This window comes from Bubalus bubalis, chromosome 18 (genome assembly GCF_019923935.1).
Source record: "Bubalus bubalis isolate 160015118507 breed Murrah chromosome 18, NDDB_SH_1, whole genome shotgun sequence".
In the NCBI taxonomy this organism is placed as follows: Eukaryota; Metazoa; Chordata; class Mammalia; order Artiodactyla; family Bovidae; genus Bubalus; species Bubalus bubalis.
Genome location: NC_059174.1, coordinates 54,840,838 through 54,854,902, shown reverse-complemented (window position 1 = coordinate 54,854,902; position 14,065 = coordinate 54,840,838). Strand labels below are relative to the sequence as shown.

The following is a 14,065-nucleotide window of genomic DNA, read 5'->3' as shown; positions in this document are numbered from 1 at the left end:
GTGACTACTGAGCCCGCCTGCCACAACAACACTGCCCCGAACAAAAACAAACACACTAGAAACCCCATACAAACAAAACAAAATTGGAAATTTCCCACCAGTCCTCACCCCTAGAGAAGAAGTTGCCCTCTTGGCTGAGAACTTGGTGAGATAATCTGAGAACAGCAGTGTGTTTGTGTGTGTGTGTGTGTGCGTCTGTGTGTGTGTGTGCGTGCGCAGCTTCACATAGTCCAATTAGTAGTTGGATATGGGATGCTATGGGGAGGTTGAAAGCTGCTGGAGTGGTCTGGGTCCTCAGAGATCACAGAATTACTCAAGGGAATCTCTTTGGAAGAACAAAGCTCCGTAGTTAAAAAAAAAAAAAATTACCCTTGAAATCTACTGACAGATAACATTGTATAAATTTAAGGTGTACAATCTGTTAGTTTGATACATTTATATCTTGCAATATGAGTGCTATTGTAGTGAGAATTACACCTATCATGTGACATAGTTTTCTTTTGAGTACTTGGACAAAGCTCCATTCTTGTGAAAACTACTGGAAGCAAAATCCAGATTGATTTTGGCAGGAACTCCAAAGGAGAGAGAAGGTTCAGGTATGGGTGGGGAAGTAAACAGAGGAGGTATAGCTCTCTCTTTGAAATACTGGTGGCGTGGCTGTGCTGAAAGGTTATATTTTTTCATACTCTATGGAAACAGCAAAGAGTGAACTCTGAGAACAGTGAGGCTAGGAAAGTTATCCTGGGCCACCCCACTCCTTACAAAGCGAATTCTTTTTTTTTTTTTTTTCTTTCATTATTTAGAGAATACTTTATTAGTTTCTGTAATCAAACCCATGTAAATAAGACCTTACATATTTAATACAGTGTGTTACCCCTGTACAAATGGAAAAAATTATGTTTAATGTTTCTAGACCAATATGGCTGTTAATTCAAAGTGAATTCTTAAATGTACTTTCATGAGAGGGGCTTTCCTGATGGCTCAGAGTGTAAAGAATCTGTCTGCAATGCAGGAGACTCGTGAGATGTCTCCTGACCCAATTCCTGGGTCAGAAAGATCCTTGGAGGAGGAAATGGCAATTCACTCCAGTATTCTTGCCTGGGAAATCCCATAGACAGAGGAGCCTGGGGTGGTGGGGTGGGGCTACAGTCCATGGCGTTGCAAAGAATTAGACATGACTGAGTGACTAACACTTTCATGTTTCAAGACCGTAACTCCTGTGAGGCTGCAGTGATCAGTCAGAAACCTGGGACCCCACCAAAGCTGACCCAGCCTTTCTTCACCCCTTCCTCGGCTGACCCTCAGTGTCTGGCTCCACTAATGCGTCCCCAGAGACTCTGGACTATCCTTGCCCTTTGACAGGACAGTATTTGTTATTCTACCCTCACCCCTCTCCCTGACGCCAACCACGTGTTTGTGTTGTGGAACTATTTCTCTGCGGTAACTCAATAATGGGACATTTTTTAAAATGGCACAAGCAGACCCACACCCTCATGGGAGATGTAGTTTTTTGGGAGTTCATTTAGCACTAGGAATGGTCCTAGGAAGTGTAGTCTAAACCTTTGTCTTCATGTCTTTCCTAACCAGAAAATAGCTTGAAGAGCAATATGGAAATCTAGTTGGTGGAAAGGAAGTGGGGATGGGCAACTTGCTCACTGAGATTGGATTCTGGGACAGTCATTCCTCTCCAAGGTCCATAAGCACCTGGATGGAAGCATTTAGATTCTCAAGTTCCTTTTCTGAGATCCAGGACTCTCAATCTCCAGTCCCTCCTCTCTAAGACAAGGATCCCCAGATTCCACTGCTCTCCTGGGATCCAGGTGTCCAGATGTCCAGCCCTCTGAATCCTCAGGACCCAAAAGGGCCTTCCTAGCAACGACTGTATCTCCAGAATCCAAGAGTCCTTGCCCCAGCCCCGAGGACCATTCCTAGTGCTAAATGAACCCCCCAAAACTACATCTCCCATGAGGATGTGGGTCCGCTTGTGCCATTTTAAAAAATGTTCCCGTTATTGAGTTACCCCAGAGAAATAGTTCCACAACACAAACACGTGGTTGGGGTCAGGGAGAGGGGTGAGGGAAGAATAACAAATACTGTCCTGTCAAAGGGCAAGGGTAGTCCAGAGTCTCTGGGGACACCTTAGTGGCGCCAGACACTGAGAGTCAGCCGAGGAAGGGGTGCAGAAAGGCTGGGACCGTCTCATAGCGTGGCTGGCAATGGAAGGACAAGGAGAGACGCGGAAGCAGACTCCCATTTTCTCCCTCAAACACACAAACTCACTCTGATCCTCCTCTCAGACTCTTTATTATCTGAAGTAAGAAAAATAAAAAAATAAATAAGATAAATAATGCCATAAATAAAGAGGAGACCCAGTACTACACAGCGGACGTCTTCAAGAAGTGTAGCTGGGGCTTCGGCCATACGAGGGTCCCACCATACTCAGGGGATCCGAGGAGCCCACGTCGGGAGGCTCGGGCGCCAAGATCCCTGGAGGATCCGGGGGCGCCGCGGGCAGGCCCGGCAATGGAAGGAAGCGAGCAGGTCCCCGCGGGGCCGGGTCCCGGTTGGACGAGCGCTGAGGGGGCAGGCGGAGTGGAAGGCCCAGGGTCTCCGACTGGTAGACGTTGTATCCATCTTCAAGAAGCAGCTCCCGAAAGCTGCAGGCTTTGGGGTCAAAGTGCAGCTGCGGGGATGAGAGTCAGGTCAGAAATGTGGGGGTTCCGATGCCCCCTTGCTCCTGAAGGACCCCCAGCCCCAACCTCTCCCAGACTCAGGAGTCCAGGCCCCCCAGTCCTAGGACTGCTGGGGAGCTGGGGGAACCCCCTCCTTTCTCAGCTTTATCGTTGAGGTCTCCCCAGCCCCTTCCTGCCAGACTCAAAACCACAGAGGCAGGTCCCTCCTTAACCCCTAGGTGGCGCTGCGAGACCCACGCACTTCCCCGCCCCCCACTTAACAGAGACGACTACTCCAGCCCAGGGATCAGGGGAGGCTCTCTAAGTCCTGGCAGGGGCATCTGGCTAGCACCCAAGGTCATGTTCACTTTACAGGCCATCGATTCCTGGAGCGACCCTTCGCCCAGCATGAGCCAGGCCTGTGGGAACCTGTATGGTCAGCACAGGTTAGGAGTCACAAGACTTGGCCTCCCAGGTCATTGTCATTCACGGGCCTTGTGACTTGGGGCCGGTGGTCGCCCTGCCAGAGCCTCAGTTTCTTCTTGTGAACGCTGATGACCACAGCGCTCTCCTCTGGGGATTGTGGCCAGGTTAGGGGCATGTGGAGAACGTCAAACCAAGCCTGACCAACATCAAAGGTGCAACCTGGTCCCTCAGATTGTGAGGATGGGGAGAGGAAGGGTGGCGGGCACGGATGGGGATCCTGGAAACTCACCGATCCGTACAGCTTCCCATCTGGCCCCTGGCAGAGAAACCTGGATGTTTTAACTCCCAAGATCTGAATGACGCCTGGCTTCAGGGCTTTCAGCTCCAAGAGACCTGAGGGGAGAAAGTGGTCAGGGGCTCAGAAGGCCTTTGCCCATCCCCCTCCTCCCCCAGACTCGGGAGTCTGGGCCCCAATTCCCTACTGCTTCAGGATCAAGCCCTACCTCCCCACACACATACTCACTTTCGGGGCTCTGGCGGGCTGTCCCCACCACTGTGCCATCGGCCCTGATCTCCAGGTGGGCCTCTGTCTCCTGGGCATCATCCGTGTAGAGGTACCGCTGGCGGACTTGGCCCCCAAACTGGAGGAGGGGGCTGGAGTCTGGAATGGGATGCGCCCGGCAGGTTCCTAGCAGGAGGACAGCCAGCACAGGGACCCACAGTCCCAAGTGCTTGAACTTGGCCTCGTCCCAGCCCATCAGTGGTTCACGTCCTCAGGTGGGGTCTGGGTTCTGGGGTTTGAAGAGCTGAATCTAGATCCTGTTTCGGAGCCTGGTTGCCCAGGAGAGCAGGTTCTCAGATGGCTGCTTCAGTAGCCTGGGTCCCCTTGCACATGGACTCACAGCTGACTGGACACCCAGATCTCTTGGGATGGATGCAGACACTCCAGAATTTATATCCAGACAGACCCGCCCCATCACCTTCCCGACGCCTGACCCGTGATATTTGACCCACTTGGCAGATGCTAGGATTCCACAGTGTCCAGGTCAACCTGGACAGATGATGCAATCGGGGGTCCTTCCAGCTGGGGGCCTGGCCTCCACCGTGTGAGGCACCAGGGGGATAGAAATCTGATGAACTGGGACCTGAGTGAAAGCAGCTAGAGGGCCCAGACTGTTTGGCCTGAGGGAGGAGGGAGTTGGGGTTTCAGACTCCTGGGTCTGAGGAAGGAAGGGGCTGGGGACCTTGACTCTGCAGCCTGAGCAGGAATGGAACGGGACCGCCTTTCTGGCTAACTGAGGCAGATCGTGCTCCACAATTGGAATTTCCGCATCTCACCTGAAGTTCTGGGTTTTCTGAGGTTTGCTGATCATCAGGAAAGCAGCTAGCCACACAGGATCAAAGGTGTCATGATCTGGAAGTTACAAGACAAGCTCCTGAGTAACTGCAGACCAGGCATTCACGCCCCAAAACATCTCAGCCTCCTCCTCCTCCTGGGTCCTGATGCAATCCTGATGTTTCTTTCACCACAGACGCTACCCAGGATCAGACAGTTACCCTCAAAATAGCCTGGGGAAGCTGGGGGATGGTGAGAGTCTTTGACTCGGAGTTGGCAAATGACCCAGGCTATGCAGGGAAAAGTTAGACCCAAGATCCCAAGGGGAGTGAGGGGGTGAGCAATTTCCTGGAACCAAAGGGTGCAAGGTCCATGGTAAAGACCACCTCCCAGGTGGCTTTGTGGTAAAGAATTGGCCTGCCAATGCAGGAGATGCAGAAGACACGGGTTTGATCCCTGGGTCTGGCAAATTCCCTGGAGGAGGAAATGGCAACCCACTCCAGTATTCTTGCCTGGGAGGTCTCATGGACAGAGGAGCCTGGCGGGCTGCAGTCCATGGGGTTGCACACGCCTCAGCAACAGAGTCTGAACACCAGATCTGACTGAGGGTGACTGGAGGGCCCAGATTTCTCAGTCTGAAGAGGGGCCTGGGGACTGGGGAGTCCTGGATCTGGAAATTATGATCACATCTCTGGAGAGTCAAGTTCAATCAATCCCTGGGTCTTTGATTTTTTGAATGGCAATAGTCAGACTACTAGGGCCACGGGTGGGGAGCAACCGTCGACAGGGGAAATGGCTTCAGGTCTGCAGAACGAGCCCAGCGTCTGTTCCTTGAAGAGGCCTGCTGCGACCTCTGAGGCAGGCAGGGAGGAGAAACTCTATTCTATTTCTGCTTTCTCCGTTCCTGACCTCGGGAGAGGCGGGACATGCCCTTTTAGAAAGTAGAAAGTCAGGCGCCGGATACTGATTCCCTCGAAAGGACGGCCTGGGACTCTGGAATTTGCGAGTGCAGGGGCGGGGGCGGGATCAGCGGCCCCTGAGGGGCGTGGGGACACGTTCGGGCACGAGGCTCTCACGCCGGGATCCTGAGAGCTGGAGGAGGCTTTGCATCCGCGCGTGGAACAGCCTGGCTACAAGGTTCTGCACCCACGCACCCACCCCCACTCCCGGGGGGAGCACGCGGCAGGGGGCCGAGGATCGCCCTCGCCGCCGGCACCAGGATGCCCGGGCCAGCCCCAGACGCCCGGGCGTGGCCGGACTCGAAGCATCCACAGACACCGGAGTGGAAGATGGAGAAGTCGACGGACCGGAGCATCCAGATCCAGCATGGCAGTTGCAAGCTAGATCTCAGTGTCCACGAAAAGATGCGGCTGCTAGGGAGGCCAGGTAGGCTGCCTGGAGCTGGAGGTGGGGGTGGTGGTGGGAGGGGAGCGGGCTGAGGCGCAGGTTCTCCGGGTCCCGGGAGGGCAGGAGGCGGGGGCTGCCGTTCCGGACCTGCGGAGCCGGGGCTCGGCGCCAGGGATGGGGTGGAGCGCTGCCTCTCTGAGCTATCTGCCGGGCCGGGGAAGGGCGAAGGCTGTGATTCTCGGAGCCGCGCCCACTCTCTTACCACTCTTCTCCCGGAACCTTCGCAGCCAGTCGCGGGAGGAGGCGCGGAGAGGGAGGCCCGTCGGGTCTGGGAACCTGGAGTCCAGGTTTCCGAGGAGGGGAGGGAGCGGGGCGGAGGTGGGCCCCCCGCGGGATGTGGTCTGCACTTGCAGCCGGAGCGCTCCATTCAAGCCCAAGCCTGCTGTGGGTCCGCCACTCTCCACGAGTTCAGGTGAGTGAGAAATGCGGATGCCTCGGACCCAGGAGTCGGGCCCTCAGTCCCAAGAGGTGCACCCCCAACCTCTAACCCCCTACGGCACCCGGGAATCTCCTCCACCCCCGACCCCCCAACTCCTGCTCCGCCAGGAATCAAGGTCCCCCCTATCCAGGCCTGGGCCTCCTGCCTCTCACGTTCTACTTGATGGTCGCTTCCTGTCACCTCCGTGGTGGCCTCTGCCCCTCACACACAGGTACACCCAGAAAGGAGTTGGGGGCAACACTGCCCCACATCAGGGCACCCGAGACACTGAGATTCCCGGACATGGGGACAAGCTGGTGGTTCCTGGATCACTCTCATTTTGGAAACCACTAATTTTCACCATCTTCCATTCTGGGAAATTCCAAGCCCTTAGCTCTTTCTCACTCAGATCCAAGAGCCCTGATTCCTTTTACCCTTAAGCCCAGGAGCCCAGACTCATTGTTTCCTGGTTCCCTCAGCCCTCTTTTCCCCGATAGTCATTCTCAAACTCTAATATCTCCTCATCTACTCTTGTCCTGCAGCCATGTGGGCTCCCGGCCACCGTCACCTCTGTCTGATCTTCCTGCTAACCTGTGTTTTTGCCTGCGTCTTCTTCCTCCTCATCCACCAAAACCTCTTTCACAGTGGCTTAGACCTGTTCCTGCTGTGTCCAGACCGTAGCCGGGTGAGCTCCCCCGTGGCCATCCTTTGCCTGTCGGGCACACCGATGAACCCCAATGCCACCTTTACCTGTCCCAAGCATCCTGCCTCCATCCCAGGAACTTGGACTATCGACCCCAAAGGCCGCTTTGGGAACCAGATGGGGCAGTACGCCACGCTACTGGCCCTGGCCCAGCTCAATGGCCGCCAGGCCTTCATCCAGCCCTCCATGCACGCCGTCCTGGCCCCCGTGTTCCGCATCACACTGCCCGTGCTGGCGCCCGAGGTGGACAGACACGCTCCTTGGCAGGAGCTGGAGCTTCATGACTGGATGTCGGAGGAGTACGCCCACTTGAAGGAGCCCTGGCTGAAGCTCACGGGCTTCCCCTGCTCCTGGACCTTCTTCCATCACCTCCGGGACCAGATCCGCAGCGAGTTCACCCTACACGAGCATCTGCAGCAGGAGGCGCAGCGTTCACTGAGTGGGCTCCGCTTCCCCCGCACGGGGGGCCGCCCGAGCACCTTCGTGGGTGTCCATGTGCGCCGCGGGGACTACCTACAGGTGATGCCCCTCCACTGGAAGGGTGTGGTGGGGGACCGCGCTTACCTCCAACAGGCTATGGACTGGTTCCGGGCCCGGCACAAAGCCCCCATCTTTGTGGTCACTAGCAACGGCATGAAGTGGTGCCGGGAAAACATTGACACCTCCCGGGGGGATGTGATCTTCGCCGGAGACGGGCAGGAGGGTGCGCCCAACAAAGACTTTGCGCTGCTCACACAATGCAACCACACCATCATGACCATTGGCACCTTTGGCTTCTGGGCTGCCTACCTGGCTGGTGGAGACACCATCTACCTGGCCAACTTCACCCTGCCTGATTCCAGCTTCCTGAAGATCTTTAAACCTGAGGCTGCCTTCCTGCCCGAGTGGGTGGGCATTAATGCAGACTTGTCTCCGCTCCAATGAAGGCTGAGTCTTGAGGAACAGGGAGACTTTCTGAAATAGCCTGATCCACTTAGGGCCAATAGTATGCATCTCTGGAAGCCCAGAAGATTCTAGAGAAGCTTGTGGTCTTGCAGGTGCACACCCATTTCTAGAGTCATTCTAGTTGGCTAGACTTGGAGAAAAGGGGCATGGGTGTTTTCTGCCACTGCTGGAACGTTCTAGAATCAATGGAAAACCTTTGCATGGTGGGTGGCGATGTCTGGAAAAGTTCATGGCAGTTCTAGAAGGCATAGTGCCTACCTGTTCTTCCCAGGCCATAACCAGAGTACTTCTATATCACTGCCCCCAATAACAGGAATTCACCATTCCAGTGTTGACCATCCTGGCCTTTTTTGAGAAGAGATAGTTCTCATCTCTGGGTCAGCAGGACTGAAGGAACTCATGGGTGTTCTAATTAGTGAAAAGTGAAAGTGAAGTCACTCAGTCGTGTCCGACTCTTCGAGACCCCATGGGCTGTAGCCCAGCAGGCTCCTCCATCCATGGAATTTCCCAGGCAAGAGTACTGGAGTAGGGTGCCATATACAACCAGTAGATCAACAGCTCACCACTGCTGGAAAGGTTGATGGAAGACAAACTTATCTGTAGCTGGGACAGTGTGTGAGCAAAGTGGAACTTTACTTAACATTTCAGCCCCTGAAAAACCACAGATATGCTAAAGTATGAGATGGGAGGGGGAAGGGATGGTGCTGAATGCTTCAGCCTAAGGAGTAAGGCTCTGCAAAAATATCCGGACACTTAAAAAAAAAAACAAAAAACCTCCAAAACTGCCAAAGGTGGACGTGCACACATTGCCTCCAAGTTCAGTTTGCTTCTGCCAACTAAAGAAGTTTCCTCCTCCATAGCTGGGCTGCTGGGAGTGATGGAGTTGATTTACTGAGGTGGCTAGTGGTAAAGAATCTGCTTGCCAATGCACGAGATGCAGGAGACTTGGGTTCCATCCCTGAGTCAGGATCTCCTGGAGGACGAAATTGCAACGCACTCCAGTATTCTTGCCTGGAGAATTCCATGAACGGAGGAGCCTGGCAGGCTACAGTCCATGGGGTCACAAAGAGTTGGACATGACTGAGTGACTGAGTACACACAGCACACCACTGGCATAAGGGTGCCTTCTGGGCTTGCAGAAAACGGTGGGCATTGTGTCCCTTGCCAGCCACTCTCTGTCCCTGAATTCACAGAACCTCTAAGTCTGGCTTTGCACAAGTGAAGGATGAAAGACTCAGAAGGTATACAGACTCCAGACTGCAACCCAGGCAGGAGCACAGGGTCTGGACAAGAGGATGGGTATTTTTTTGGCCATGCAGGACAGCATGGGGGATCTTAGTTCTTCAACTAGGGATGGAACCCGCAACCCCTGCATTTGAAGCTCAAAGTCTTAACCACTGGACCACCAGGGAAGTCTCAGAGAATGGAATCATTGACTCAGATTTTTAGAACTTCCATGAGGCTTTTTGAAAGAAATGAAGGTAGATACCTTTATTACAGAGTTGTCTGAGAATTTGAGACCTTTTCTAGTTTTCTCGGGGGGTTTTGGGGGACCAGTCCCTACTCGACTACCGTAGGTGGGAGAGAGGGATGTATGAATTAAAATCCACACCACCAACCAATCTCTGCAGGTTTTTTGGAGACTTGTGTGCATGAGGGTGTGTGAGTAGGAGTAAAGGTGTGGAACTTCCGGGGACTTCTCATTTCTTGGGACATGAGTTCCTTCTTTTTCGTGCCCTACTTGTGTGATTTGTGGTCTCAGAGACCCAATTCCTTCCTCGGAGACTCTCTGCATTGGCCCCCAGACCTCTTTCCCCTGGGACCCTGGTATCCAGCCCCACAGGCTGGAGAGAGACGGTGGGGTGGGGCGTGAACAAAGATTATAATTCTTGAACTACATTTCCCATAAAGCTATGGGGTCGGCGGCTGTAATCAGCTAGGGAGACACCCGGGGCCTTCTGGGAAGTGTAGTCCTAGGGCTAGAAAGGATCTTTTACTACGTTTTCGTGGCTCGACGACAGGGTTTCCAAAGGGTCGTGGGCATCTAGCCCAAAGCCTGAGTCGGGGCCCTGAGAGGGGAGGAGACTGAAGGCTTGAAGCCCTTTCCTTGGCTCCGGAAATCAGAGCCGACAGGGATCTTCCCCTTTGGTAGATGCTGGGAAAGTTCTAGTCTGAAAAGGCAGCTGTGACATCATGGAGCGATAGGTGGGGCCTTCCCTTTGTCGGGATCCAATCAGACTAAGAGTTGGGATTCTGGGCGGGGCCAAGGAAACTCCAGGGACTTTCTCTAGGCAATCTGGGGCCTCACGTGGGTAGCCGGGAGGAGGAGGCTGTGGGCGTTCCTAATAAGAGGCAAACCGTGACTGTGACCCCAATCAAGAGCTTTCTCTACCACGCAACCAACTTTACCCTCACCCCCAACAAAATTCTTAATTTTAGTCGTGGGAAAAGATTAGAGTTGGAAGGACGTGGCTTGGTCATTCTCTCTAAAAGCTCTCAGAACGTGGGCTCTTCAGCGAACCCTAGTGTTCGAGGGTACAACAGTCAGGAGTCAAGGTCGGGGGTAGAGTGCTTTAAGACTCCTCGGTTCTCTAATGAGAAGTGTGCGCCCTGCCAATTGGGGTTCCGATAGTCTCGGGGAAAGGCTTCTCTCCATTTAGCGTTCACCTTCTCGGGTGGGGGTAAGAAGACCCTCCCCGGCGTTGGGCACGGACTGCGCACTCTGGTCGCAATGGGGCCGCGGGGGCTTCCCCTCCTGGTGGCTACTCTGGCCGGCTGCCTATTTCCTGCCAGGGGCTGTGTCATTTGTGATCCAAAGGTCAGGGAGGCGCTAAACTCCTTGGAAATGGATTACCTGCCTGGCCACCTGGAGGCCAACCATCACAAAAAAGTGATGGAAAAGATAAAGCAGGCACTGGAAGATTTCAAGGACCTGCCGATTGACGAGGACTCCTATATGGGGGTTGTCGGTGAGGGTGGAGATCGATTCCTGGATCCTGGGAAAGGAAGGGTTCTGGGGCTAGGGTCGCTGGGAGGTGCTGGAGAGAAAGGACTGAAGGGAGAATCTCCTAGGTTCGGGAATGGAAAAGGCTGGGATGCAGATTCTGGGGTTCCCCAAGGGCTGGCAAATACAGTTTCCCTACCTTTTATCCTGCAATTTTGTATAATAAAACTACAACTCCCAGAAGGCAACGGGGTGGGGTAACCATTTTACCAGACCTACCCTTGTCCACTGGCCCCATGGGTACTGTAGTTTCTAAGACTAGGTGAGCGGATGAGACAGTAATGCTTGGAATCTGGGGGTTATCTCTCCCCCGCCCCCCCCCCCACCCCCCACAGATGAGGCCACACTGGAAAAGTCATCCTGGAGTTTGCTGAAGGATATGAAACGCATCACAGATAGTGATGCAAAAGGTAAATGCTCAGAGCGGGCCAGAGATAACTTCCAGAAACTCAGGGAAGTGACTGCTGGTGACCCCTGGTCTGGTGGTCAGGTACTGGACTCTGGAGCCAGCATTCTGTTAAGTGGTCTTTATATTTTTATTGTCCTAACCTGAGAAGACCGGAAAGCTGAATGCCACGCTCTGCAGACAGAGGCCAACTTCGGGTACCTCACATCTGGGACGGGCAGGAGGGTGGGGGTGGGGACTACTCTGCAGTCTGCCTGCTTCTTTCCAGGTGAGCTCTTCGTGAAGGAGATGTTATGGATGTTGCACCTGGCAAAGAATACCTTTGCCAGCTACGCTGCTCAGTTTCAAAAAGAGGGTGAGAGAAGATGGGAGTCTGGCACCACAGGCTTCTCCTTTCACAGTCCTAGAGTCCTTGTCCCCTGCCTTCTGCTTCTCTGATCCGTCAGCTCTCCTAACCCCCTGCCCTCGCAGACCCAAGGATCCAGATACCCATGTCTTTCCTTTCTCCAATGCAAGAGCCCCAGCCCTAGCCTGTTCCTTCACCCCTTCTGTCATCCCCTGTAACTTAAGAAATCTTATTCTCTCTCTCTCTTTTTTTATTGCTTCTTCCGAGGCAGCTTTTTGTCCCAACAAATGTGGTAAGTCTCAATTATGGGAAATGGTCGTCCATCCCTCATCCCTGCCCTGTCAATACCCAGTCTCTCTTTTGGGTCTGTGTCTCATTCTCCCCGTCGAGAGGTTCCTGGGTCTCCAATATTTCTTGGACTTCTTGGGGGAAATGGTCATATAGTTTTTGCACTCTTTACTTAGCCTAGTTAGAGCCGACTTCCTACAGGGCTATGTTCCAGGCCCTGACTGACCTCCTTGGAGATTCAGCTGATCCCGCCGCAGCCCTTGGCCCTACCCTCTCCTTTTAGCCCCGCCTCTTAATTGGGAGAACACAGCCTCGATCTTGCCCTTTCAGGTTTGATGTTGCAGCCTCTCATCTGGTGCAGTACCTGCCAGAAGCAGGTTCACGCTTGTCGAAAGTCTAAGAATTGCGGAGGTGAGAGAGAGGGGCCCAGCCAGAGGGGTTGGCGCCAGAGGGGCGGAGCCAGAGGAGAGACCGAGTCTAAAGAGGGCGGAGACTGGAGCCAGACCAGGACAGGCGGGGCGAGACCAAGTGGAAGGGGGTTAGGAGAGGGCCCAGAATCTTGAGAGAGCACACCACAGTAACCCCCTATTCCCAGAGCGCGAAGTCAAGGTCCATCAAATGGAAGACATGATCCTGGACTGTGAGCTCAACTGGCATAAAATCTCTCAAGGCCTGACCGATTACAGCTTTTACAGGGTGGGGCCCTCCAACTCCCGTTACCCTTGAACTCCAAGTCCATCAGGCTTATATGAGCACCCCTAGACCCTGTATCCACAGGCCTGCATCCACAATGCCCATGACCTATGACCGACCAAGTCTGACTTCCTTTTATCCCCTGGGACCTCACGTCCTGAACAGTACACCCTGGACTCCCACCTCCCCACTGAAGCCCCATGATCGTCTCACCCCTGTACTCCCCTAATCCCTGAATTCCCCAGGCCTCTGTGACCCCTTGAGCTTGGGTCTAGGTTTGGAAGAACAATTCTGAGACCTTGGTGTCCACGGGGAAGGAGCCCATCCTGACCAAGACCATGGTGCGTCCAAAGGATGCAGGTACCTATCGCTGCGAGCTGGGTTCCATACAATCCAGTCCAGCCACGATCATCTATTTTCACGTCACAGGTCAGTGTTGCAGAGTTGAGAGAAATGGGATTCAGGGTCCTGAGTTTTTGGGGCGCCCGATTCCAGGCGGGTGGCTTGCTTCAGGGGCGTGGCCTATGGGTATAACTTCCTGTCGGGGTGTGGCTTCCTGCCCCTAGTAAGGCTCCTGGTCACCCGGCCAGGGCGCCCCTCTGGGTGTGTCCCGGCTTCAAGCAGTTGGAGGCGTGATTATGTCCCGGAGGGCCTGGGTCCTGGGGCGGCTTGCCGCGGGGAGAACTTGCCTTGGTCTTGGCAGGACCTTAGCGCTCTCCCAGGATCGCTTCTTACCCCTCCTCTGTCAGTATTGCCCAAAAGAATCCAGGAGGAGATACCGTCACCAAACACCGAAACTCAGGATGAGACGGCCCTGGGAGAGGTGGCTTTGGATCGCCCACACACAACCACAGACTTCGAGCCACAGACTCCGAAGCCGGAGCAACTGCTGAGAAGACGCCTGTTGGGGGTGCTGATCTGGGGCTTAGTGGTGCTCACAGTCGGCGTTCTAACCGCGTGAGCCGCCCACTGAAGAAGGCAGGGCTTGGAGTGAGAGGCGGGGTTTCCCGCCACCCAATGCAGGCGGGGGTCTGCGAGCCGAGGAACGCTGAGAGCTGGACTGCCTTTGGGAGCCGGGCTCACCTAAGGAGGGCGAAGCTTGGATCACTGCTAGAATAAGATCAAACCTAGGGAGGCCGGGAGGGGTGGTCCTCACTCAGTGAGGACCTAACCTGTTTCCGCTCTGTGTACTCCCATCAGGATCCTTTTCTCTCGGTCTGGCAAAGTGGTCGATTTCATAAAGTCCCGGTTCAGCTCTGGCAGTCGAGCTGCTTAGGACTCGAGGGTTTCAAAGGAAAAGATAAAAGAATCCAGGAGAAAAATAAATATTTATCTGGTGGTCCAAGTATCTGACTCACTCCCTCGGACTGATTCTAACTTTTGGTCTCCCCCCACCCCCAAGAGAAGTTTGGGGATGGTCT

The 14,065-nt window shown here is 54.2% G+C and overlaps 3 protein-coding genes across 9 annotated transcripts; 2 read left to right on the top strand and 1 right to left on the bottom strand.

Annotated features, from left to right (window-relative positions):
• Positions 1 to 2,285: 2,285 nt before the first annotated feature.
• FGF21 (fibroblast growth factor 21) lies at positions 2,286 to 4,564 on the bottom strand. Of its 2 annotated transcripts, XM_006050907.4 has the most exons (4): positions 4,437 to 4,564; positions 3,622 to 3,929; positions 3,388 to 3,491; positions 2,286 to 2,683 (listed from the first exon to the last, which is right to left on the bottom strand). In XM_006050907.4, exons 2-4 carry the CDS (start codon positions 3,854 to 3,856, stop codon positions 2,393 to 2,395), a joined length of 630 nt encoding a protein of 209 aa, XP_006050969.3. In that variant the 5' UTR covers positions 3,857 to 3,929; positions 4,437 to 4,564; the 3' UTR covers positions 2,286 to 2,392. The 2 variants fall into 2 exon arrangements, with proteins under 2 accessions (XP_006050969.3, XP_044786784.2); XM_044930849.2 differs by lacking the exon at positions 4,437 to 4,564 and having other exon boundaries at positions 3,622 to 4,020.
• Positions 4,565 to 4,706: 142 nt separating this feature from the next.
• On the top strand, positions 4,707 to 9,787 carry FUT1 (fucosyltransferase 1 (H blood group)). Of its 3 annotated transcripts, XM_006050911.4 has the most exons (3): positions 5,696 to 5,820; positions 6,195 to 6,253; positions 6,802 to 7,886. In XM_006050911.4, the coding sequence occupies exon 3, from the start codon at positions 6,804 to 6,806 to the stop codon at positions 7,884 to 7,886; it is 1,083 nt and encodes a 360-aa protein (XP_006050973.3). In that variant the 5' UTR covers positions 5,696 to 5,820; positions 6,195 to 6,253; positions 6,802 to 6,803. The 3 variants fall into 3 exon arrangements, with proteins under 3 accessions (XP_006050971.3, XP_006050973.3, XP_044786776.2); XM_006050909.4 differs by lacking the exon at positions 6,195 to 6,253 and having other exon boundaries at positions 4,707 to 5,820; XM_044930841.2 differs by lacking the exon at positions 5,696 to 5,820 and having other exon boundaries at positions 5,902 to 6,253; positions 6,802 to 9,787.
• IZUMO1 (izumo sperm-egg fusion 1) lies at positions 9,275 to 13,983 on the top strand. 4 transcript variants are annotated; one of them, XM_025269459.3, is made up of 9 exons: positions 9,275 to 9,388; positions 11,247 to 11,321; positions 11,586 to 11,672; positions 11,935 to 11,955; positions 12,282 to 12,362; positions 12,547 to 12,647; positions 12,920 to 13,073; positions 13,394 to 13,601; positions 13,845 to 13,983. In XM_025269459.3, exons 1-9 carry the CDS (start codon positions 9,331 to 9,333, stop codon positions 13,918 to 13,920), a joined length of 861 nt encoding a protein of 286 aa, XP_025125244.1. In that variant the 5' UTR covers positions 9,275 to 9,330; the 3' UTR covers positions 13,921 to 13,983. The 4 variants fall into 4 exon arrangements, with proteins under 4 accessions (XP_025125244.1, XP_025125239.1, XP_025125241.1 ...); XM_025269454.3 differs by lacking the exon at positions 9,275 to 9,388 and adding an exon at positions 9,918 to 10,876; XM_025269456.3 differs by lacking the exons at positions 9,275 to 9,388; positions 11,935 to 11,955 and adding an exon at positions 9,918 to 10,876.
• The last annotated feature ends 82 nt before the right edge of the window (positions 13,984 to 14,065 follow it).